This window comes from Glycine soja, chromosome 7 (genome assembly GCF_004193775.1).
Source record: "Glycine soja cultivar W05 chromosome 7, ASM419377v2, whole genome shotgun sequence".
NCBI lineage: Eukaryota > Viridiplantae > Streptophyta > Magnoliopsida > Fabales > Fabaceae > Glycine > Glycine soja.
The window spans coordinates 6,798,113-6,825,002 of record NC_041008.1 but is presented as its reverse complement, the minus strand read 5'-3'; the positions used below and the strand labels follow the sequence as shown (position 1 = coordinate 6,825,002).

General features: G+C 30.7%; 3 protein-coding genes across 6 annotated transcripts; 1 reads left to right on the top strand and 2 right to left on the bottom strand.

Annotated features, from left to right (window-relative positions):
- Positions 1 to 1,459: 1,459 nt before the first annotated feature.
- On the bottom strand, positions 1,460 to 5,625 carry LOC114418462 (tRNA-specific adenosine deaminase TAD1-like). The gene is made up of 10 exons (XM_028383810.1): positions 5,385 to 5,625; positions 5,127 to 5,247; positions 4,442 to 4,629; positions 4,237 to 4,317; positions 3,636 to 3,749; positions 2,995 to 3,164; positions 2,838 to 2,914; positions 2,632 to 2,751; positions 2,467 to 2,554; positions 1,460 to 1,799 (listed from the first exon to the last, which is right to left on the bottom strand). The coding sequence occupies exons 1-10, from the start codon at positions 5,545 to 5,547 to the stop codon at positions 1,689 to 1,691; spliced, it is 1,233 nt and encodes a 410-aa protein (XP_028239611.1). The 5' UTR covers positions 5,548 to 5,625; the 3' UTR covers positions 1,460 to 1,688.
- Positions 5,626 to 11,247: 5,622 nt separating this feature from the next.
- LOC114418461 (rop guanine nucleotide exchange factor 3-like) lies at positions 11,248 to 14,584 on the bottom strand. Of its 3 annotated transcripts, XM_028383808.1 has the most exons (8): positions 14,382 to 14,581; positions 13,551 to 13,917; positions 13,348 to 13,464; positions 13,115 to 13,269; positions 12,946 to 13,020; positions 12,577 to 12,873; positions 11,802 to 12,146; positions 11,248 to 11,624 (listed from the first exon to the last, which is right to left on the bottom strand). In XM_028383808.1, exons 2-8 carry the CDS (start codon positions 13,879 to 13,881, stop codon positions 11,502 to 11,504), a joined length of 1,443 nt encoding a protein of 480 aa, XP_028239609.1. In that variant the 5' UTR covers positions 13,882 to 13,917; positions 14,382 to 14,581; the 3' UTR covers positions 11,248 to 11,501. The 3 variants fall into 3 exon arrangements, with proteins under 3 accessions (XP_028239609.1, XP_028239608.1, XP_028239610.1); XM_028383807.1 differs by having other exon boundaries at positions 12,577 to 13,020; XM_028383809.1 differs by lacking the exons at positions 11,248 to 11,624; positions 11,802 to 12,146 and adding an exon at positions 12,181 to 12,461 and having other exon boundaries at positions 14,382 to 14,584.
- A 6,426-nt stretch (positions 14,585 to 21,010) lies between these two features.
- Positions 21,011 to 25,352, top strand: LOC114418460 (remorin-like). Of its 2 annotated transcripts, XM_028383805.1 has the most exons (6): positions 21,011 to 21,352; positions 22,349 to 22,350; positions 23,156 to 23,206; positions 23,496 to 23,583; positions 23,948 to 24,029; positions 24,912 to 25,352. In XM_028383805.1, exons 1-6 carry the CDS (start codon positions 21,168 to 21,170, stop codon positions 25,104 to 25,106), a joined length of 603 nt encoding a protein of 200 aa, XP_028239606.1. In that variant the 5' UTR covers positions 21,011 to 21,167; the 3' UTR covers positions 25,107 to 25,352. The 2 variants fall into 2 exon arrangements, with proteins under 2 accessions (XP_028239606.1, XP_028239607.1); XM_028383806.1 differs by lacking the exon at positions 22,349 to 22,350 and having other exon boundaries at positions 21,018 to 21,348.
- Positions 25,353 to 26,890: the final 1,538 nt, after the last annotated feature.

Here is a 26,890-nt window from a genome sequence, read left to right as displayed (position 1 = left end):
GATACCACTTTGTGTACGTTATTTTTACACCGATAAATTTGGTTAATAACTTGATCATCAGGTAACACAGTATTGTGGATTGATGAGATGACCTCATATTTTTCTGCCTATTTTGGATATTTATTTATTGACTGGAAGTGTAGAGTAACTAGTTACTAGACACTAACGTGCACCAAACTATCAAGAAATTATGCAAAGGAGAAATTGACTTTGATTTTTGGTCATCAATTCCGATTCACACTCCATGTGCCATTTTGCCAAACTTTGCAAAAAGGCTTCATACGGCTAGCTCACTAATTGTATATTTTTCTATTCAAGCTCACTGATTCTAATATTGTGTTTTGGATATCAACGAGAATCAATTCTTCCAACCAAAATCATGACGTGACTAAAAGAAAATCTAACCATTTGTTATTTTTTGGCTTTCAACATGAAATTTGGAATCGCTACAATTGAAGGTAATCTAAGCACACTATTAAACTGTGAGCTGTTTATAGAACCGTGACCAGACCGTGAAATTGGTTTGTTGCTTGTTAGGCCCAAAATACAGATTTCATAACAGGCCAGGGTTGAGAAATCTATCTCCCAGCTTGGGGTTGCTATTCTCACCCCATCCCCGCTCTTATTGCTTCTACACCTAATCCATGATGTAAAAGTTACATTCTAAATTAGTCTTCCAGAAGGTAAAAGTTTACATTTCAAAAAGGCTAATCTGTAATGTAATTTTACATTTCGGATTAACCTTCCCAAAAGCTTAAAAAGATACCGGAAGCAAATGCCCCCACCTTGTATGAGATTTCTAGTGGATCATCATTCACCAAGTGGTCTTAGAGTGGAAAAGTTTATTGAGAGCTAGGACCCTTTTAAAGAATTAAAATATAAAAATCTTCACACTAACGAATTAAATTTGAACTTTTTTTTATGATAATACCTAAGTTATCTGTGGTTGATATAGTATTTAGAAGATATATCTATTGGCTATCAATGAAGGACTTGCCTTATAAAAACAGACATATACACGTTTAAAATGTTTATGATAGAACCAAAATAATTTAAATTTAATAATTGTGCATCGTCAATGTAATTCTTACCATGAATTTTAAGGTAATTATTATAAAAATAAAAAATTACAATATATGATAATTATGATTGAATAATAATATAAAACTGTTTTATGCTGTTCTTTTCAAATATTTTAAAAGTTGGCTTACAGAGCCTGAAACAATGGCAAAGTTATAGTTTCTTTTAAAGACTGAGTTTTTTTTTTTTCCTTTTGATGGGTGTTTGGGAGAAGGGGGACTTTACATTGCAGAGGTGGAGTGAGAACTTTGGCTCAAGGGAGGCCAAGTACAAAAGATATAACTTAGTAAAGAAAATTTAAATTTCATATGTATAACATATATAATAATACTTTCCTATGAATAAAGAAACATAATCTTGAGTACAAAAAAATAAAGTATGTGAAAAAGAAATAGATTAGTTTTTTTATATATATTCTAGGGGGTCACAAAAATATCTTTATATTAATGTAAACAGACAAGAAGAAAAAAATGGGGGTGGCGTCCCTTCTTCTCTTTGGAGGTGCAACCAGCTCTTACAGATTAGGTGACAGAAGTTGGATTCTTACATCCAATTCAATTGACATAACCAAAGATGGGCTTTAGACAGATAATTAAAACTTAAAAGTATTATTCTGAAATGTGGAAGGCCTCACAATCCAAGGGTTTCAAGAACCACTTGTTAAAAGGTGGCTTCCCTTTAAAAATTTTGGAAGCCAAATGATATTCTTCAGCTCCATCCTGCAAATGTTTAATCATGCAAAACAAGTTAGGAAATGGCATGCCATAAACATTTGTCCACTCTAGTTGTAGAGACAATGCTAAACTCAACAGTAAACACTCTGAATTATGTATTTATTACTTAAAACAAGTGGTTTTTAGGCCAGAAATACAGTACAAGACATAGACAATATAGGATTTCCCAATAACAACGAATCTCCTCCTTCATTAAGCAATTAACTCAATGAATAACAAACCCAAAACCCCATCACACACTAATTGTTACATCATTCTATAACTGCCTAAATAACTTATAAAGACAGAAATAATACACGTATGATAATTCAGATCCATAACCACCCAAACTAAAGACACAATTAATACACAGACATTAGTAATTCTGGCCAAGCTAAATGATTACTACACAAACACTAATAATCAGTTAGCTTCTTCACAAAGTTGATTCTGACGTATACATAAGCAAGTTTTAGCTTATAGACAAAGCTCATTTCTTTCTTCCTTCTTATTTTCTTTTCCTATACATGTTTATAGAAAAGTTTATCCAAATAGGATCAAAGTCTGTTTCTTATTCCTTGCCATATAGACTTTACATGATCTATATCACTATATAAGACAACACAATTCAGGCCATCACAAAAAAAGAGAATGCGAAGAACATGAAGAATACCTTAAGTTCTCGATAAGTAATCCCATTGGGCAGAGAACTGATTAAATTTTCCGGTCTCAGTGACAAGAAAACCTCCAACAGCCTCTTTCTGAGAAAATAATAATTTATTATTATTGTTAGTGCTTTACAAATAAAATTTCCACCACCGTATATATCAGCACTCACTTGCATAAAGATGACTGTGTCGATGGGTAGAGTGCCCCTTTTGCAGAGGTGCCTTGCTTTCTTCCAGTAGTTCCCATGATGATGTCATGCAAGCCACATTCATTCCAACCTATAGAATATCTGCAAAGTTATGCATCAGATAAATACGACATCAATCCATAAAGCTACATTAACTTTACAGTTTTCCAACATCTGATTGTAAGTACCCGCATGTTAAAGTGTTAGCAGCACTCTCAGATTGCTGAAAGTCCTTTGGGGGTACTGGTGCAGCGTGAAATATCGGCTATGAAATGAAAAAATACATAGAAGTTAGCATCCTACAACACACTTTTCTTTCTCACTAAGAACTGAATTTCCACAGACCTGGTTCACTAGAAACGGAGATGTCAGTTCATTCAATAAGGGTGGAATACGTTCATACAAAGCTCTTTTCAAGTTATCCTCCAAACGAAAATTCTCAGGGATGTTTAGGGGCAGACCAACAGTAATTGAAGAAAGATATACAGGTTGAAGAAAGTAGGAAAGCAAAGCTCCTGGAATAAGAGAAAAAATGCCACACTTGACTTTCACAATGGAAAATACAATAAAACCACACTATTCTAATTCACGTTCATATCCACACATCTAACATTATCACACCAACACAAATCTGTAATTCAAGTTTGTAAAATCGACTGTTTGTTTTGGGATAGCCAATGATATACCTCAATCCTCACTGCTGTGTTTGCAATCAAACTATATACATTTAGGCACTAGTAATATAAAAACGTACAAGATTTGTAAAAAAATTAAGTAAATATAAAACAAATGTCAGAATCATACAACCAACTGACCTTGTATGGTTTATGTAAAATAGTTACATGTATACAAACACCACTATGAATGTCATTGTCCATGATGATTCATATGCTGTATTAAATTGTTGTTGTATAGCAGGAATATGTCACATCGCAACTAATTTATACTACCAACATGCAGACAGCCCTGGTTTAAGCATATCTAACCTTGAACACCAACAACATTCCAACGAGCTATCTTGTCAGAGCAACTAACTGACAGGGTTGTATCACCACGACCTGGCTTCCTCTGGACCATCCCCTTTTGTTTTGATCCATTATCTGGAATTAATGGCAAAAGTATTTCTCCTCAGACAAAAATAAACAGCCAATCTTTCAATGGTAAATATCCATCAAATATTTAAAAACTTCGTACCCCATTGCCCAGAGGCTCTTCGCTATGCGAAGGTATAGGGGAGGGATATTGTACGCAGCCTTACCCTTGCATATGCAAAGAGGCTGTTTCCGGATTCGAACCCATGACCAACAAGTCACCAAGGCACAACTTTACCGCTGCACCAGGGCTCGCCCTCCCATCAAATATTTAAAAAAAGAAAATTAAAAAAAAAGACTATACATCAAATTTGATAAGAGTTGCAATCAAAGTGCAATCATTGAATTATAGAAGGAAAGAATTCACCCAATCTTAGTTGTTTGAATGTTTTCTTAATCACATTTGCCAAAGGTTCCTCTAGACCTTAGCCATTTTATAATTTATATATAAAATGTTAAATGTTGTAAAACTTAACCATGGAATCGAATAGCTTACCCAAAGGTGAAGTTGAATCACTTTCTCCTAAAACCACAGTTTCCAAAGGAGAGACATGAAAGCTCAGTGAAGCATCTCCACCTAAAAAATGGAACACAAAAGGCAGTTACCCTTGAACCTCCTAACCACATATAGTGAATTAGTGACAACTAAATGAAAAACTTTGATGATTAAAGAGAGTAAAAAGGAGAAAGAGATAAATTACATGGTAACTGGGATATGTACATATGTAATTTCCAATCTTTTTTCAAGGTATACTTCCCTTTATTAAGACAACCTGGATCCCACTCAAATGGCAAGTGATCTTCATCAAGTTTGAACCGTTTCCCTCCATTTCCAGGTGCATGCTTACTACTACTTTCAGTAAGATGTTGAATCTGTGTATAGAAGAACCTGGTGTGAATAGAAACAAATGAAATAGCATCTCCTCAAATTGCAAGACATTAAATTAAGGACAACTTATATACAGTTTCATAGGATCTATTTGTACGATTCTCCAATCAGAATGAGAGTTTCACCCCAATAATCTACATAATTCTTTAATGCAAACATTTATTACACATATTACCGATGTAAAACTCCAATTCTGATTGGAGAATAATACAAATAGTATCCAAAGAATTATATATAAGTTTTATCCTTATATGAATTCAGCACAAAGAGTAGTAATACCCTCCATTACAATTTTACAAAACTTAAGTAAAATGCACATGATCACGTAATAGCACGTATCAATGAACATGAACATGAAACAAGGACAAATAAACACTATCAACATTCAAAATTGATACATCTTATGGATACAAACTGTTGCATAATCATGATACAGAATGTAAAAAGCTCATAAAAAATATTAAACATAGCAAATTTCAAAAAGACAGGAATGAAACCTCATCAAGGCTCTTCGAGCAATGACTTCAGCATGGGAATCATGAACAACATCACCACAAGTGCGCAAGAGAGAACGTCCAATGCACTTTGTCCCCGTTCCCATTGCAACAACCTTCAAATCTTAATGAAAAATAAACAAATAAGAGAATTCCTTAACCCAAAGAAAAGCTTTTTTTTCTTATATTTTGAGAAAAATAATAAAAAAGAGAAATTTGGTTAATGGGTAATTGTTGTGGCGAAAAGAGGAAGAAGAGAACCATTGGAAGGAGAAGAGAGAAGGAAAGCGGCCAAAACGGTGACTTCACGGCCTTGAGGTTTGCCCTTTTTGGGAAGAGAAGCGTAGAAAGAAAGAACCTTTTCAGATACCCTTTTGCCCCAACTACTTTCCTCAGAAAATGAAACTGAAGACGCCATGGACATGGTTGAGGTTCAGGTTCAGCAACCCAGTGACCCTGTACTGTGTGTAATAACAGTTCAAAGAAGAAAGCCCCAACAATTTAGTTTAGTTTAGACTTTTTTTGTATTAATAAAATAAAATTCATCCTATTGAAAGAAAATTAAAAAAAAAGGCTATTAAATTTTAAGCTTAATTTTTAATTTTTTTTATGTATTATTAGTGAATATATATATATATATATATATATATATATATTAATCAATAAAAACTATGATTAATAAAAATTTTGGAAATAATTCATTATTTATTGTGATAAATATTTCATAGTAGCATAATCAATAAAAAAAAAGTGTGAGACTATTTTTTTAAGAGTTTGACTTTTATGTTCCGTATAAATTTTACACAATTTAATTAGAGATTATTTTTAAATAAGTATGGTAAAAGTTAACAACCTTAGTAATTATAATGAGTAATGATATAAAATTTTACTATCAATACTTTTCAAATATATTATTTTTAACAATAAAGACTAAACAAAATATTAATACAGTTTTTGGAAAAACTTTAAGGCAAGTTTTAAAAATGTAAAAATAACTAATCAATAATTTTCACAACATTATAAGTCTTTATAAATAAAATCCCTCTTTTTTCTGATGACTTTTTACCAAATTTTTATGTTCACGGATCATTATTGGTCTTCAGCAGTTATATCATTTTGGGTGTGTAATTATTTATTTTTGTAATGGCAAAGAGTATTAAGGGTGGGTGTTCCTGTATAGATCACTTGCGAATTCGAAATGATTCAAATCTAATTGAATAATTTGGGTCAAGTCATTTATGTATTTGAGTTAAAATTAAATCGAACCGATCAAAACCATTTATGTACAGTTGGATCATAGGTTTAAATTTATATATCTGGTCAACATCAAACCGAACTAATCAAAATTAATCAAAATTTTTTGGATTGTTTGATCTGGCGCTTTAAATACTGTTAATATTGAGACTCTCAAGTGTTAGAACGATAAACATTGAAACTACTAGTGTTGAAACTATATATTCCTTCCTAATATATCATTATTTGTTTTATTTTTTTTATATTTATTTTTTTGTCAAATGTATAATATTAATGAATTATATTTTATTCAGTTGTTTTAATAAATCTGGTGATAACGAATCTGGTTAGAATATTTGATGCTGCTAAACAAATACTTATATGCGTATATGGCGGGATTTTAATCTAACAGGTTGGTAATGGAAGGTTACTATATAGTAGCTATATTTTTCCTACCTCGTTGTCATCATAGTTGTTTTATATTGTTTTTTTTTTGTTTTTTTAAGAAAAAACATTTAAATCCGTGTTTTTCTAAAAGAAAAAAAAACAAGTTTATATGTGTTACATCATTTCCAATAATATCAAGTCAATTTTTCAGGTTACATAGCAATTTTCTTAGTAACTAAAACAATAAATGTACTTCATATTTAAATTAGAATAATAAAGACATAAAATATATTTACTGTGTTGATTACTAATATAATTCTTCAATTAATTACTTGGGTTAGACAGTTGATTTAACTAGGACAGAAAATAATGTTCCGCGTAAAGCGGTCATGCCATCATGGGAATTCCATAAAAGAATTTCAAAACAAAATGACATGTTGGAGATCGAGCATCTCGTCGCGGATCTTGTCGGCGTTGGTGTCGACAAGGATGAGCTCGTCGGTGAGGTCCCAAGTGAGGATGGTATGCGCGATAGCCACTCCCACGTTGCCGGCACTGATCATGGAAATCTTGTTGTGGGCGCTTGGTCAAAGAGAGAGGAGTCACACTGCTTACTCATTTAGGATTTCATTATGAACAGAGAAAGCGACAATAAGAGAGAGAGAGAGAGAGAAGGTCACTGTGTGCACACACTGCTCAATAAGAGAGAGCGAAAGGGGAATTGAATTTTTTTAAATAATCATCCTTAAATTTATCATTTTTAAAAACCGTCTTCATTATTAATGGATTTAATTATATTTGTATCATTGCATTATTTTCAAAAATGGTTTTTGTCAACCATCTTTATTAGCGCGTCGTAATAAATTGTTTTTGAAGTAGTGAAAGAGAGTTGTCATGCAGGCCACGTAGGGAAGCAAGACTGGCTTTTCTGTTGTTCTTTTTTTAGTTGTCCATGTAATTATGTTAATATTTAATTTTATTAATATTTAATTTTGTGATTCAATTTTAAAATTATCTGATTTTCAAGGGGTAGTATAAGGACAGTGAGGAAAGGGACACTGAGAAAAGGGACAACAAAAAAACCATATCCTAATGCACATTTTTCCAACGCAATTTTCCTGTCTTCCAACCATATTAATTTTTTTTTTCGGATGGTCAACATCAATTATTAATAAGTAATACTTGCACGAAACTTCTGAGAAAAGGAGCACTGTCCCTAGCAAGGGAATAATTCCAGGAATGCCAAAAAGAAAATGACACTACAAGTTAACAGTATGATTATTGGTTAAGAATCATATATATAGCTGGCTATTTTCACAAAACTAGTTGGCATCGACCAATACCTTTTCTTGCCTTTGGTCTCACAACGAGAAAAAATTGTAATAAAAGCAAGGTCTTTAATAATTTTAATTTTTTTCACTTGAATATTACTTTCTCCATCTCAAAAAATAAATATCGTTTTAAGTTATTTTAAACCAAAGAGTATTCAGTTAGATAAATCCACTAAGGCATTCATGTCTTTCACGCATAGGCACGAAATCATGAAATTGTTGTATAATAAGGAATTTGAATTGAAAATAAAAGTGGTGCATTGTTGCCTAACATAAATCTATAATTTATAAATGATAGAAGCTAATATTAAAAAAAGAGAAAACGTATAAAAAGGCAACAGTTTCCATGTTTCATTTTTGCTGGTAAAGGGGTGCAGGATTTCTTCAGCTGAACCTCGTGCATTTGTTTTTGTGAATAACCTTTCAATTGCTACAATTTTACTCATCATTTTCCCAAACTGTTTTCACCAAAACCAGCTGCTGCTCCTTTTCTACGCATTCATATTTGCTTGTTTGTACCCTATAATGCTAAAACCCTTGCTGTAAGAAATACTCACATTATTTACGGCCCTGCACTGCATTTATCTTTGAAAAAATATATCTGTCAAGAATATAAAATACATTGCTTTTTTTTCCAATATATATATATATATATATATATATATATATATATATATATATATATATATATATATATATATATATATATATTAATAAAAATAAAAATAATTATACATATTAGTTAGTGAATAACTCTTTATTTAATTGGATTTATTTATTGTCTTTATCGTTTATTCTTTAATAATATGATTTTCTTTTTATCATTATCTTGTTAGTTAGCTTAATTAATAATGCATTGTAAATATATTGTTATACATTTTTATTTCCTTTGTGTTTTAATCCCACGTCTTTAATTAGTAAGTGTATTTCTCACTTCTATTATATCCATTTTTATTCTCATACTATTTATTTGATTTTCTGTATTATGTCAATTATTTATTTATTTTTGTAAATCCACATGATGATAATTTAGTATACGCTTAGGCTCTGTACACTTCATGTTGGGTCTCTGTGGTGGTGTTTCAATAATGTATGAGTAAATTTTGTGAACGTCATGCTAGGGTAGGTCTGTGACTTGTTTGAATTCATAAAGTTTACTACAAAAATAAAGTATTTTCTAAAAATGGTAACATTCTCAAATAAATAATCTCTCAATGTTACACACACTCTATGTTGGGTCTTCGATTTGCTTGATAGTGTGTTCAATAGAGTGAGTAAATTTTGTAAATGTTATGTTGGATTTTTGACTTGCTTGACTTCAAAAAGTTTACACAAAATCAAAATCTTTGAAAGAAAAAAAAAATCAACCCAACATGCAATTGCTTTTTTACAAAGAGCTGCATAAGTTTGCTTTCTTCGTTGCTCCTCAGGATAAGTAGGAGCAAGGGTAAATCCCTTGCCGATCCAAAAAAATCTTTTTTAAAAAATAAAAAATAAAATTAAAATTTGATTTCCTTTTCTAAATAAAAAAATAGTATAACAAAATATAATTTATGTTTTCAATGGAAGATAAATAATTAAAAGTCACTTTATTTGTTAACATACTCGATTAAAGGTTGTCGTTTTCATGACAAACGTATGTGGTCCCCACGCGTAAATGATTCCCGAATCATTTTTCTTCAATCATATATTATTCCTTATCTTTTTAGTTTTCTGACGTTTCCCTTAAATAAATGTTGGTAACGACTCTTCAAGTAATTTTTTCATTTTTTGGAAAATTATTTATTTATTTATGATAATTTTATTTCGCCGTCTCGTTGTGACGCATGTGTGACAATAGAAAATAAAAAAAATCTATAATTTATATCTTAAAAGAAATAAAAAGAATCATAAGAAAAAGAAATAAAAATTACTATAAAACCAATTAAAAACATTCCAAATTCAAAGCAAAACACGTTTTCTCTATCAATAAAATTATCTATAAAAGCAATTAAAAGAAAAATAAATTTAGCATAAAATATAGCCTAACATATATTTTAATTCTTTTTTATTAATAACTATTGTTATAAACAAAATTTATATAATAAAATAAGGAAATCTCACTACAAACACCAGTTTTTTTTATAAGCACTACAAACACCAGTTAGAAAAAAGAAAACAAGATTTTATATTTTTGTTCTCTTAATATATTTTTATTTTTAAATAGACATAAAATAGATAAACAAAAGTGTACTAATACTAACATTTTGTAAACATACAACCGAAAAGCATTGGAGCATTTTATAATAATCTATAAGAGCAGTAGTAAAGGGGGCTAAAATGGAAATCTAGAGGGAGGCAAATATAATAATCAAGATATTATTGTATATATTAAGCCATTTTATGGACTAGGTAGGGGGGCGACTGTCCCTATTTCCAAGCATAATGGATTATAAGACAATTTAACCAAGTTGATATAAAGTCCTCAGGACTCAACACTTGTAGTGGACTATTTGGTGTCAGATAAGTTAACCATAAAGCACCCACACCTTTTGGGCTAAGGACATTAGGAGTTGTGTTCGACCAGTTAAACCTACCATAAAGCGCTCACACCTTTCAAGCTCAATGCTTAAAGGGATGGATTGTTCATGTTGGTTGTGAGCCCAAGAAGGTTGACAATAAAGCGCTAATGCCTTTAGACTCAAGGCTTGAGGGGTTATAAATCATTTCACCAAAGTAAGTCCATCATAAAGTGTTTATGCCTTTTAGGTTTAACACTTGAAGGAATGTGGATCATTTGACTTCTTTGTGGATTGTTGGGTCAAATAGGCTAACAATAAAGCACTCATGTTGTTCATGCCCATCGTTTGGAGGGTTATGGATGATTTAAGGAATGAATGATGTGTGAAAATGAATTGAGATAAAAAAAGACAAAATGTTTGACTTAAAGTAGAGTATAGAAGTGTGGAATCAACACTAATTTTTGAAATTTTCATCTTAAATGCACTCGAGTATAATTAAATCAAACACTACCTTAGGCTTTGGATGAATTAATCATAGAACGTAGAACTATGTACACTTAGTTGTGTTGCTTAGTTGTCAAGCTTATAGCACAATGGTCAGTGAACGATGTACACTTATTTAATACTATTGTGTATAACATCAATTCCTCCCACTTCTGATAGATAATCAGCTAGATTCAAAATCAGGCAATTACACTAATAAGAATTCTTAGTTTTTCAGTTTTTCTGAACAGAAGATTATATATATTATGCTTAATCCTTCAACGAATGTGAAAACTATTTATATAATACAGCTAGCTAACAACAACTACTTGTCATACAGATGCAAGTGAACGGCTTTCAATACAAAGTACAAACAGCTTAAAAAAATGCTGAATGGAAGAGCACCAGTGTTAGGGTGGTAATGTACAACCCAGTTGCGATTTCTATACATTTTGGTTCCTCATTGATTTATCAGCAAGAAGAACATCTTCAATCCAAGCTACAATGTTGAATGCTAAGCCTTCTAATACTCTTGAGTAGCTTTCTAATATCGCTTTTCCTACATCCTGCAGAAGATAATACTCATTCTTAGTCCATGAGTTCATAATCTAGATATCTGCTAGTTTCTACAATAGATATCCATATCATGGTGTCCTAAAATGTTCATCATTTGTAAAAAAATGACCTCGTAATGTCTTTTTTGTTATTTTTCAACTTGATATGTTGTAAGTGGCTGAACTTACCTGGTTGTATTGAATTTTGCATGTGTCCAATGATGTTTGTGAAAGTTCAGGATATCTTTGCTTCAAGCAAAACAACAAAGTCTCAGCTCTCTCAGCTAAGATGTAGTTTTTGTCACTTCGGTCAGTGTCAGCCATGAGATCCTTAACTTTGTTCCAAGATGTTTTTGAGTGGCTCAGACAAGCTTTTCGCCTCCAAGTGAACATTGAAGACTCAACCTTATCTGCCAGCTCAAGTGCTTCATGTTCAGAACTTATTTTGAGACAGTCAAGAAGGTGATCAGGTGAGAACTTGTCTGCAGAATACATACAGCGGTAAATTGTGTCCCCCAGACTTGTCCTTCCACTCTAATGTTAGAGAAGAGAAAAATAAGTGAAAACATGAAAACATACTACTCAATGCGTTCTATGCAACCAAATTATTTGTAGTGATGAGTGATGACCACTCTTGGTTTCACTTTCATGTATGACAGTTATTCTCCTGCACAAACTTCATTCTTAGTTCCTTTTGTGATTAATTTCAAGGAGATAAGCATAAGACTAATAGAGGATTTCATTGAATTTACATTTTTAGCATCATATATGATTCAATGAAATTATATAATCCTTTTCTGTGCAAGACTCATCTACAACTATCTTGCCCTATAGCAACTTAGTGGAATCCTGAATCACATGTAAAAAATATTTCAGCTGTGCAGACTCATTCCTTGGATTTTATGTAGACTGAAACTTGGAGAAACAAAATAGTCTTTAATAACAATTGGATATAAGGACTAACCTTGGGAAGATTAGACATATATGTTTCTGGGATATCCATCTCTGCAAGAGCACTGCTATTTATAGCCATTGCAGCTTTATGAATTTGATTAGCACAATCTCTTTTCTCATTCAAGTGCTTCCTTGACTTATCAGAGAGGCCCCCAGTGTGAACACAAGGAACCGGCAGCCACCACTTCTCATCTTTCCTCTGAACAATCCTTCGAAATGAGCCTCCCCGTGACCGAGTTGAATTCCCTGATATGCTCCCTTGCTCCGCATACCAAAATTCAGTATCCTGGAAACTATCCAATATTTCCTGTAAAAAAAATAAAATTGTGAGGCACAAAATATTTGGATGAAAACAAGAAGCATTTGAAATTTGTCTTACTATGAGCATTGTGTCAAGCTTCTGCAAAGCTGGGAGGTTGATGTAAATATCTGATCTTGGTTTGCTTGTCATCATCTAAGAGACACCACTAGATAACATATTAGACACATTATGAGATGCACAAAAATCTTCATTATCCTTATAATTAAAGGGTTTAGAAATAATTCACCTCCACAATTGTGCCATCTTCTAAATATTGTGCAGTTGGGGAAAATTCTACTATGTAATCACACACAGATAGAAGACAATTCATTTCTCTTCTCCACATACCCTTCTTCTCAGGCTTCAGAGGCTCCAACTTTAAATTTTGTCCAAAAGCAGTTGCTGCAAATTCCCAATTCAAATAAGTTAAACCATAGCCATACTATTGGACTATGCTATTGCTACTATTAAAAAAATTACCGCAGAGATTGGTAATTGAATTTGATATTGTAACTGCAGTGCAGACACCTTTCCCACCACCAGACATGTCTTCCCCCAATAGAAGCTTTGAAAATCTTTCCCTCATCATATCAAGCTCTATAAATACCCACAAAACTGAGTTAATTTCTATATAACTGCATTTTTTCACATAGGAAAAATTCACAAGCTGAGTGCAAACCAACCTGTCTCTAAGAGGTCAAGGTCATCAGATTTCTCATCCACTGAGTGTCTGTGCTGCTTCACTCCTAACCTTGAAAGAGCAGCTTGACTAGCTCCATGTTTCATTGGTGTCCATAGAGAAGGTGAAGGTTCACTTGCAAAGCTATTGTCATCAATAGGCTCAGAGAAGTTTGAGACCTCCGAATTAGACCGACAATACGCGAAGGATTCCCCACTGAATAAAGGGGAGTATCCAACGTTTTCAGTGATTGAATGATCATTTTGATCCACAGAAGAAGGTGAAGGTTGGTACCCCACATCAGAATTGTCATCAAAGTTGGATGAATTGTCCATCTAAACTCAACGACCTATGTTAAATTTCCTCAACACCTACACGTATAATCATGGAAGTTGAGTCACAAAAATTGGGTTTGTGGACTCCAATAGTACTTAGTAGTTATCACACTAGTACTCCATGATCACCTATGAACATAGTCACATACTATGATATCAAAGTAGGATCCACTACTCAGCTTAAAATGAACAGTTACTTTATTGAAATTGAACTATGGAAACGGGAAAAAATAAAGAAAAACAAAAAAGACATATCAAAAGAAAAAGGCTGAAAACTTGGATGTTCTTGTCCTGCCTTAACAAAAAAGCAAAATCTTTCAAAGAATGTTGCTGCTATTGAGACCCCGAAATAATCCACTGAAGAGGGTTGCTTACAAAGCATTCTTTATCCAGAGGGGGAAAAACAACTGAAGTTTTCAAACTCCAAAGACAAACGGTTATGAAAAAAGAAATAAAAATAAACGAAAAAGCAACGGTCTCGGCATTCTTTTCTATGTTACCTTTTTTAATGGCTTTGGTTTGAATTTGAACAGTAGCTAGCTAAATAAACATCATTTGAAACAGTTCCCTCCTTAGCGTTTGTGCCTTTATCTTCTCCCTTGAAGACTATTCATGCCAAAAAAGAGAGAGAGAGAGAGAGAAGAAAGCTTTCTTTAGAGAATGAAAACTCATTTGCAAAATGACTAAAATATTGTGTTGGAGAATAATACAAAAATACATGCAAGGTTGTCATAAATAAAAAAAGGGAGTTAGAGATTGAAGTCTTGGATTGGAGTGGTTGGGTGGTACTATGTCTATGCATGATTGTAACTACAAAACTGACATACTTAAATGGAAAAAAAATAAACTAACATACCTAAGTAGAGTAGAACAGAAAGGAAGGGAGAAATGAGATTAATATGTATGTATTCATAATATAAAATAATTTTATATTATCATTTAATTATAAATTATTATTTAAATTATCTTAAGATAATTATTTGAAAATTAATAATTTTATTATATATAATAAATTGTGATGAAATAATTGTGTAAATTCTTTTATAATGCATAACCCTTTTTTTAAAAGTAGAAATGAAAACAAAGAGCTGTCATGCAGGCCACGTAGGGAAACATATGTTAATGCACATTTTTCCAACGCAATTTTCCTGTCTTTTAACCACATTAATTTTTTTTTCTTTTTTGGATGGTCAACATCAATTATTAATAAGTAATACTTGCACGTAACTTATGAGAAAGAGAGCACTGTACCTGGCAAGGGAACAATGCCAGGAATGCCACAAAAAAGAAAAAGAAAATGATACTACAAGTTAACAGTATGGTTAAGAATCATAGCTGGCTATCTTCACAAAACTAGTTGGCAACGACCAATACCTTTTTTTTTTCATTTGGCCTCTTAACGTTAAAATTTTGTAATAAAAGCAAGTCTTTAATAATTTAATTTTTTCTCCCTAGAATACTTCCATCTTTTATGTTATATTGCTTTTGCTTAAATTCAAAAGTACTCTACGATGTTAAATTAAATATTCCTTAGTTACATAGAAATTAATTTTATACATTAAACTTTTTTTTGAATGTTTTAATATTTGAGGTCTACGTGCCCTGAGAGTTTATCAAAAGTTTGTAAAAGTAAAATTCTTAAATTATGTATCATTATTATTTACTCTTATAATATATGATTCTCATATTTTTAATGAAACACAAAATAAAGAATAAATATCTTTTTTTTTTACATGCAGACACCTTTTTTTTATATATAAATATCTACTTTTGTGGTGACATATTTGATACCAAATACTCCCTTTCCTATAACAAGTGTTGAAAAAATAAGTCTTCAAATAAGTATTATTTTAGTTTTTAATGTAATATCAATAATTATTCCACTAATACTCTTAAAAAGTGTCATTTTAGTTTTTTAATCTATTTTTCATACCTAAAAATTGAACTTACACACTACTCAATCAACTAAATTAGATCCCTTGATTTTATTTTTTTAATATAATATTACTAATAAGATTTGTTTCGTATAACTACTATTTTTTTATATTTATTTATTAGTTTATTTTTTCGGTGTAAAAAATATTAGAACAGCACTTATTACGAAACTAGGGAGTACTTTCTAGCAAATCCTTTGATACAATGACACCACATTAATTATTGAAATATGAAACTAATGACATTGAAAGATCAATGTATTTTGTTTTCAAATTTTCAAAGGATTAAGGGTGGAGATTGAGAGAAGGAAGGAAAGTCGTGTTTTTTTTTTTTTTACATAGAATGTAGATACATGCCCCGTAGCTTGAAACTATTATAACTAATGAGACAATGCATGTAGTGTTATATGTTCTAAAATTAATAAAATAAAAGCTTGTTTAAAATATAAAAAAAAAATAGATGGACAATTTAGTTAGGTAGGTGCACCAGAAAGTGCTCAAAGCTTTTCAAACTCAATATTTGTGAGACAGTGGATTGTTGGACCCGATCATGGATTGTTTGGTCAAGTAAGCCCACTATAAAAAAGTTAATGTCTCATATGATTTACGCTTAACAAATTGTGAATTATGCGATCAAATAAGTTGATGATAGAGCGTGTTTGCACGAAAAAGAATTTAAAATTTTGAAAAATTTTAAATTCTAAAAATTTTGAATACTTCAATTGAAATTTTTTTATTTTTAAAATTTTGTATTTGAATAAAAAAATTAAAATTATGAGAGTAAAAAAATGAGTAATGAGTTTGAGAACGAGATTTCGAAAACTTTCAGGGGAAGAGAGGATGAAAATTATAAAGGAAATACGGAAACATTTTTAGAAGATTCTTCTATCAAAAAAGAGAATTTTAATTTCTCACATTTTAGAAGGAAATTAAAATCTCATATTTTTAGTTGTTTAAAATTCTATTTTAAAATTTCAAAAATTTAAATTCTTCATAAAATAATATCCAGACAATGAATTTTAGATTAAAAAAATTTAAATTCTCTGATAAATTACTTTCCTCAATTAAAATTCTCTATCCAAATACATTCTTAAGGAATTATAAATTTTATAATAAAGTAAGTCAACAATAAAATGTCTATGTATTTTTAAGCTTAGGACTTAAAGAGATGTAGATCATTCAACTTGAATAGTCCACCATAAAATATTCATGTCTTTCAAGATTACTTAAAACAATATGAATTGTTTGGCTAGATAAGGTAATAATAAAATACACGGTTAGATTTTGTATAAACAAAGCAACAAATCACATTTCAAATAATAATAGATAGATAATGAATTTCATTAAACAAGTTAATTAATTCAAGATTTTGTCCATAAAAAAAGATTTTATATGTTAATTGAACTAAAACCTTTTTCATAACTTTTATACCTCGTAGGAGATTAATTATCTGATTCGACGGATAACACTATTAATAATAATAAAAAAAAAAACAAGATCAACTTAGATAAAAAGGCAAGACAAATTAGCTAAGGTGTTGTTTGTGTTTTGCAATTAGAGTGAATGAGTAATGATTTTGTTGCCATTTAAACGGCAAACAACACTGTTTGAACCTAGAATTAATCGAATTTGACGTGAGGAAAAACAACATCCCTTATATGCATGCCGAGAAAAACAAACTTACCACCAAACCCATCACTATCTATCAGTTGTGTAATTACCGACACAAGAATGGTAAAACACTTTATACGGAGCAGCCACGCAAACCCACCGTACGTGTTATAGTTACTCATTTTCCCACTTTTACACCCTTTCTACTTTAATTTCTTCTCTTTCTTTCGAATTTTTTATTAGGGTTTTAGTAAATTATCAATAATTAATGTCTTTGAGAAAACAAACAGCTGGAAGGAAAATCTCCCCATTAATTCAAATGAAGATTAGAGTACGAAGAAAGGCATAAAACAGTTGGCTATCTTTATTTAAAGGAAAAACTATTGGCTAATCAGCCTAATCATAAAAAAAATATGAACTTGAGAGAAATTACAATAATTCAAACATTCTTAATTTGTTCAAATTTTAACTATTTATTTTTTAATTATAATTCTTTATTTTACTCCTTAAAGTAAATTTCTCGCTCACCTTAAAACAATTCATCATTAAATCCAATATATAAGGTTTTCACCAAACAAAAGAAAATCACTAAAAAAAAATCACAAAAAAAGTCCAACATATATGGTTGGCATTGTACCTAAAGGAGTATATCGCTGGCAACATCTTTATTTCTTTCTTTTGTTTTTCCCCTCTCTGGTTTTGATTCTTTTGAATTAATTGAAAGCCGTTCGCAACGTTAAATTTGTGAAAAGATGAGATGAATCATGATAATTATAATTATCAAGTGCGAAGAATAGTGATTATTAATAATGAAAGAAAAGTTGTCAAGAATAATCCTCTTTACGTCTTTATCTTTAGGGTGCATGATATGATTGCTTCTTTTTTCCCGTGTATACACCGAGTAAATTGAAGGTCCCTATCCTTAAAAAAAATCACGCGTCTCTCTTTTATAATCTACTATTTTGCATTTTCAGTTAATAAAAACTATTCATTAATTATATTTGGTTAATTTAACCAACCCTCACAATTTCTGTGTTCAATATTAAATTTCTATATAATATTTAATTAATACAGTATTATAATTATTTTTTCACTCACGTCAAACTTAAAAACACGTGTAATATTATTCTTACAACGTCTTATTACAATACCTTTTTTTTATGTGTGTGAAATATACCTTTTATACTATAAATAGAAAAGAAATACAAGTATAAGATAGGTAATGTAATAAAAAAAGAAAAAAAATATGAAAAATATAATGAGTTGGATGGTATAGGTATATATCTAAAACACATAATCATTGCCTACATAATTAGTGTACTTGTCAAGTAGCACAGGCATGTTTGGCGTATGTTTGAAACTATTTTGAATTTTTTGTTTTTAAAAAATGTTTTGTAAATCGTTCTAAAACCTATTTTTTGAAAGAAAAAAAAATATAATGATAGTTGGAGTAGTCAAAGTGAGTCAAGTTGACTCATTTGAGTTAGTCTACTTGTGAGTTGGTTCGAAAATGAATCCATTCAACTTACTTATATTTGTTGGTAATTTAAAAAATAATTAAATTAAGAGTTTGATCGATAGATTTAAGTTTATGTACATAGAAGAACAAATCTTAATATTTTATCAGATTAATCTTTTGACTCTTGATTAAAGGATACTTTGAATTTACTAAAAATATTCTCTTCATCATAAAATGACTAATGTTTAAGATTTCTTTGCACAAACTAATAAAGTAAGTATTTCAAGAGAACTAATATTTATTAGATGATAATTTTATTAAAATATCATTTTTTCTCTCTTAATTTCAATACATATATTATTATACTTTTAAGATATTATTTATAATAGGATAAAATTAAAATAAATTAATGTTTGAATATCTAATTAAAAAGTGAAAACATCAATCAATTTGAACTTTTTTTTCAAAGGTTTAAATATCAGCTATTTTGAAACACAAGGAGGAGTTAACTCAACTTCACTATGCACATTGACAAACTATGAATTGATCCACCTAATTTTAAAAAAAAAATAGAAAAGGAAAAAAAATACTTAAATATAAAAAAAATTAGTAATACTATTCAATTTTAATTTCAGTCTTTTGTGTATATAATAACCAATTTTTTTTATTTTTATGATAATAAATGAAAATTTACACCCACACTCTTAAAATGGCTGTAAATCGTCATCAATGAAATATTATTATAATTAAAATGTTATTAATTAAAGTAATTACATCCTTTGCATTTTTTTATTTGAAGGAAATAATTTGTGTTTTTATTAATAATTATAAAACATCCTCTGAATATAATTATTTAAATATTTAAAATGAAAATTGTGATTTTTTTATAATCATCAATAATGTAAAATAAATAAATAAATCATTCTTGAAATTAAACAGTTAATCTCCTTGTGTTGCTATAAGTAAAAACAGTGATTTTTTTTTAATAGACCTATCTCCAGCATGCTAGCTAGTGGAAGGCCTTGTGATTTCATACACTTAATTGGATGGTTAACCTAATGAAATCCAAGAAACATATATATTGGAGATACATTTTAGTGTCTATGGTGAACCCTTCTTTCTTGGATACCCTCATTAATTATTGGCACTTGGATATGGACTTTTGGAGAGATATTTATTGATTCATTTATTTTATATAAACAAAATGTGATATCACTATTCACTTATTCTAGCTATCTTCCGAAATCTCTTTTCAAAGATGGTGCCACCTCAACCAAAATCTAAGTGGGACCCACCAACCGAAGAAGAATAAGACTTCCTCCACCACCATTTTCATCATTCAATGTATAAACAGATAAACTTCATTCATTTTTTTACATGCATACGTGGCCACCATTTACCTGTATTACCTGTCGGCACTTCACATCCACCGCACGATCAAACCACATCGTCAATGAACGGCTCCAGATCTCCCATGCCCCACAAACATTGTGCTCCCACGGATTCCACGCTATAAGTTCTCTCGTCTTCATTCAAGTAACGGCAAAATTAGTCATGTAATTATGCCAAAGTCGGTGGTATTAATCATTTAAATAATAAAAATACCTTATAAGTTTTTTGAAGGTATACTTAAATTTATGTCACGATTTTTTTTATTGATTTAACTTATAGAACACATTTAATTTACTAACACAAATTATTTTAATTTAATCAATAATCTCGAGTTCATTTGTAATTATATTACATATTAGATAGAATTTGTCATCTATGTACGGCTCAAAATGCATGATTGATTAATTAACTAACATGGAGTTATTATGATTTAATTAAAAATTTAAATTCGAGTATTAAATATTATGCTAACTTAATAATGATTAAGAAAATATAATTTAGTTGCAAGAAAAGAATGTATAAATTATTGTAAATATTATTGATATTGTTAGAATGCATAAATAAAGAAACTAACTTAACAATTAAGAATATAGTGAAAGATATATTATTTAATGTTAATATAAGTTTCACTTACTAATTTAATTATGTATCATATACTACTAATATGACCGATGGACGATGTTACATGTATGATGGTGCAGTAATTTCACTATTTATCCGTTTGAATTTCGCGACACTTTAAATTCAAAGCCACTCTGTGTTGAAGAGGCACAGCACAACTTGTTTATCGGAACGTTGCTATAAACGTTGTTGTTTTCAGATAAACACGTGACTCACTATCTATCTATCAATCGATATCTCCGAGTTCAACCGAACCAAACTCCGAAGCTATGGCAGAGCTCCAAACCAAGGTTGAACCTGTTACGGTCCCGGCTCCGGCTCCGGTGGATCCCGAGCCACCGCTAGCTGAGGCTCCGCCGCTCGAGAAGAAAGCGGTGGCGGTGCCACCACCTGTTCCGGCTGCGGCAGAGGAAACCAAAGCTCTTGTTGTTGTGGAGAAGGAGAATGAGAGTGAGTTTTTGTTCTTTCATGTTTAAATTTCCAAACTTTTGCTTTGATTGAATCATGGGTTACCGTCAAAATTCAAATTTTACAATTACATGCTAGCTAGTAGCTTGGATGCTTTTTCTATTGTGTTGTTTTGTTTTTTTGGAGTATCCATGTTATCATGATGTGAATTGTATTCAATAACTTTGTTCAGTAGTAGGAATTGTTTTGTATTGTTTTGTTAATCACCTGTATGAGAATTCCTTGCTAAAAAATAATATACTCATTTGTACGTTTATTATAAAAAAAAATTATATATGTCAATGACTAATCTTCACCGTGAATTGTGCTATGTTGTGACTGTTTGGTTGATGAGAAAACGTTGGAAAATTGAAGGAACATGAACAGTGTTTGTAAATTCACTAAATTGTCTCACAGGTCTCTTACCTGGTTTTAATTTGTATTGTTCCACTTGACTTTCTTTTTTAATGAACCTTTTTTGTTTTTATGAAAATGTTTTGGAGCTTGATTTGTGTAGTTGGTTTTGGCTCAGTTCAGTTTATTATTCATCCATAAGTTTTCTTTGGTGTACTGCTCTGTGCTTCTTTTTGGTGTTGATTGGTTTCCAGGAGAATAATTATGGGTTGTCATAAAAAATCCAGCTTTAAGTGATTGATATGTCTAATTTTGGTTAGGTACTATAGAGTGTTGAGTGTGATGTTTGTGAATGTTCTGTTCTTTAGTTTCTGTCTGGTTTCTTAGAAAGCGTTGGGAAATGGGAAATCAAAGGAAAAAGAACTATGGCTCTGTAAGAACTTCTAGTTGCAATTTTACTTTCTTTTTTTTTGGTAAAGTTGTTGCAATTTAACTGATTTTAGTTTATTTTTTTCATCGGTTATATATTTTGTGATCCTGTTTTCAGTTTCATGATTTTTTATTTATTTATGGGATCTGAGGAATTTCCGTTTTCCTTGTTTCCCTGTGAGTGTTTATGGTATTTTTGGTTGGAAGGAAAGAAATTAAGGAGTAAAGAAAATAAGATAATGTATTTTCTTCTATTTAGTCAGAGAAAGAAAAAAAAGTTGATTTTTTTTTCTTTTTCACATTTTCTTCGATTTATATTTCAAAATTTTCTCTCCTTTTTTATTTTCCTTCTACCATACCAAACAAACCCTTTTAAAGATGTGAATTAGAAAAATTTTAAAGAGAAACTTTTTCATTTTGTATGTTTCAATTCTAATAATTCATTTAACATCTTGGCTTACTTATCTGACTGTTCATGGTTCTCCATCAGTGATCTTCTTTGGGTTGCCTTTCAATAATTAGCTGTGTATTCTTTCTTTGATGTGTCTTCTTAATGGGGTAACCTCACTTTCATAAATGTTTATCTAGTTAACTGTACTAGTTTTTTCGTGAAGCTAACTGAACAATATTCATAGTATATACTCTTTCATAGTTATAAATTCATTTATACGTGTCTAACTAGGCTGTACTAAAGCAATTTTCTTTCGACAAAAGCATGTTCATCGTTTCTTGTTCTATACGTCAATGCACAATTTCTTTCCCTGTCCCAATAAAGTGATTTTTCATTAGGCCCTCCAAGTTGTCAAAAAATATTGGCCCCCCATGTTGGGATGAAAGGTCTTTTTCCACTTTGGCTAATGATGCTTTGATTAATAGGAAAAAGTTATGCTAAGCATTTTTCTTATCCAGCTGGCTGTCTTTAAATTAGAATCTGATCATGAAAGCGCTAGCGTGCATTCTTTACCATTGATGCAATTTCACCTTTGAGATCATTGCTTTTCTTTACCATTTTACTTTTGATCTACAGAGATACCAGAACCTGTAAAAAAGAACGCCTCAGGTGGATCCCTTGATAGAGGTTGGTGTTATTATATAGTATTTACACTTTTAATATAGCTTTTAGTTTCATAAGTAACTACTTCAATTTGTCAATTTGAGAAGCACTATCTAGTCTATGGACTCCTTTCAAATGTACATGGATGGATTTCTAGTTGACACTTCTTTATATCTTGCTATGTAACATGAATATGTTAACAAACCACTTTCTAAATATGCTTTCTAGAGATGATGGTTCTCCAACTAATTTGTTTTTGGATGGCATATATCTTCCTTAACACAAATGACTGATGCAATTCTATGGTGTACAGACATTGCTCTTGCAGAAATAGAGAAAGAGAAACGATTGTCTAATGTGAAGGCTTGGGAAGAAAGTGAAAAATCCAAAGCAGAGAATAAGTAAGTCCTTATTTTAATTCCATTTTGCACTTCGTCCTTCTAGGTATAAAATCAAGTTACATTCCAAAAAAGAATCCTCACTTGAAAATAGACAATCTAGCGAATTAGTTCTATGTTGATACGGTTTGCATGACACAATAACCCAACAAGTCAAAACCCTTCATAAGTTCATATGCTTCAAGATCAGATGAGGCCTATATTTAAGATGTGGCTTACCAAAAAAAAAATATTTAAGACTTTTGTGATCTGTAGGCCAATATGTTAAGGAAGGAATATTTCCACAAATTTAAAACGTCATTTAATTATTTTTGTTTTTTTATTGTGTGTGTCTTTATGTTAAGAAATTATTGTTTTCTGTTAACAGAGCCCAAAAGCAGCTCTCTGCTGTTGCTGCTTGGGAAAACAGCAAGAAAGCAGCTCTTGAAGCTCAGCTGAGAAAAATTGAGGTATTATTTGTTGCTCAGTTATTGGTTGATACAATGACATAGTTTTTTCTATTATTCATGATGCATGTTTGGCCTAGTTCTGAACATTATAATCAAGATAAGAAAGACAAAATAATGTAAGAATTTATGTTGTCCTGTGTTAGATGGAATAATATACATGATTCTGTTAACACAAAAAATATCTAGATTTTTTATCCAATAAATTCTCTTTTCCTCACCCTTGTCACATTCTTACAAGACATGTGGAACCTTTATCCAATTACTCTCTTGCTTTTGTCAAAATGGTATCAAATACCTATGGAGTCCCTAATTGAGTCCATTTACTAAAAGAATTATGCTTTTATTAATGAAATGAACAGCTACAGTCTGGAACGTACTAAAGTTGATACTTCTTTAATAAATAGATTTTGTCCATATCCATTTAACAGGTGAGCTATCTCTTTCTATCATAAGAATACAAAATAGTGTATAAAAAAACTCCAATTTTGACAGCAGAAGTTAAACATGGCTTCTCCTCGGAGGGACCCCCTTTTCTCCTTCCTTTCCGTTCAAAAGGATAAGGAACAAATTCTTTAACACAACTTTTTTAGTTTAATTTTGTCACAGTCAATATAAATATTTTTACATTATTAATCAATTAAAATCCATTCTAAATATCACTCAAGTAATTATTATAAATATTGCTCTAGTTATTATTACAAAAGTTATGATGATAATTGCATGCTAGTGTATGTTGTTTTTATTTTTTAATCAAGAGTGCACTCTAATTAAATTTATTTATGATATTCAAATAATGGAACTCAACATTGAATACCACATAAAAACATACAAGCACTTAAAGAGTATTGCATTCATCTTTTTAATACTCTCGAGTCTAAGCAGGAACAACTAGAGAAAAAGAAAGCAGAATATGGTGAAAAAATGAAAAACAAAATAGCCTTAGTTCACAAGCAAGCAGAGGAGAAGAGAGCAATGGTTGAAGCCAAGCGTGGTGAAGAAATTCTCAAGGCAGAGGAAATAGCTGCAAAACACCGTGCAACTGGAACCTCTCCAAAGAAGGCCTTTGGATGCTTTTAAATTTTTATTCCTTTTTTTGTTGTTGTGCTTTTGTGCCTGATGTCATAGCAATAATGAAATTTTTGTCTATAATATTTTCATGTTTGTTTTTTAAATGTTGTTTATGTGTGTACGAAATGGAAAGGGGGACACTATGAAGTTTGTGACATACAGAACAGCCTCTAGATCTTTTTGTTAAGATGAAGTGTTCTATGCTGTTTATTCATTTGTTTTTTCCATAACAGAATCATTCTATTCACCAAGCAATAGATTTTCTCTCTCTTCAATATTAAGAATTATTCTGGAATGAATCAATAATTCATCTTGAAATTATAATGTTCAGTAGAATTGGTTCTGACAATAAAAGAAATGGAAAAATAGTTTTTAAAATTGTAAATTATCAATTAATTTTAATTCTATAATTGTTATTACAACAAATTGATTTAGTTCCTCAATTGTTAGTGAATTGGTGTCACACCAACAAGAAGTTGATTCCATTAATAATGCGTTTAATTTTAAGTAAAATCTTGGATTCGAGTTTTATAGATAAAAAAAATATTATTAAAAGAAGAAATTCTACTAAATCATCGACACGAACTAGTCATTAATAAAACTGATAAATATTTCACTTTAATTTCATGATCAACAAAAGAAATTAATTAGTATTTTTATTAGGTGTTGTTCCCGTCCATATCCGTTACCACGGGACATTAACAAAATGAGAATCATAATTCATAAACCAGAGATAAAGAGAGAGCAACAATTTTGCAACACACATTCAAGTGAGTTACCCCACGTTGCTACGACATAAATTGGGACGAATTTGAAGTTTTATAAGAAAATGTGTATAATCTTTATGCATATTTGAGGACAGTATTTAATGATGCGGGGCTTCAAGGACTATAGGCGAGTGCTTGGCTTTATGCAATAATAAATAAATGTGCGCATAAGCATCATCATCATTGAGTATCTTAAGATAGTTGCACACTTGGACGTACTTTGTGTTTCTCATCAAAAGAGTCTTTGGATTAACTATTTACAATGGCATATGACTCAGTTGGTTGAATAAAATACATAAATTATTATAAATCCTTTATATTGTCTTCAATTCATACGGATCAAAACAAAAAAGATTAATTATTTATTTTTGTAGCCGTTGCTTGTGTAGCCATGGTTCATGGAATGGAGATAAAGTTGCTCTTACAATTTTATCGGTTCAAGAAAGGGGCAACTGCATGATTGCAACTTGTTTGCAAAAGAGACTGCTTAAAAGTTACAATAATAGTCAAATTACTTGAGTAACTAACAAAAAAAAATAAAATCAAATGGTGAAAAATTGAGAAAGAAACGGTGGTACCAATAGCAATATCCACAAATATTTTTTTGCTGTGAAAATAAATTAGTGGAAGAGCTCCTGTTACAAAATAACAGAATTTCAACTTTCAGTTATACAAAAGCATGAGAAGAAAATCAAATCTCCTGAAATAAAGGAAGCTCAATGAAAGATCATAAGAGTAAGAGAATAAAATTTTGAGATATTAAGCAGAACTTATCATGTTAACCTCGTGTTAACAGGACTACTCCTCGATATCAAACACTTTGTTTTGAATTTATTCAAAGTCACTGTGAGAGTTGAAGAGACAGGGGTTATTTATAGGAACATTGCTACAAAGGTTGTTTGAGATAAAGATGTAACAATATTATAGGAAAATGTTGCATTGACCACTCCATGCATGCAATCCTGCCTAGGGTAGCTTTGCTATTCTTAGCCGGTCCCAAGCCCGGATAAAAGGAGAGGGTTGTGT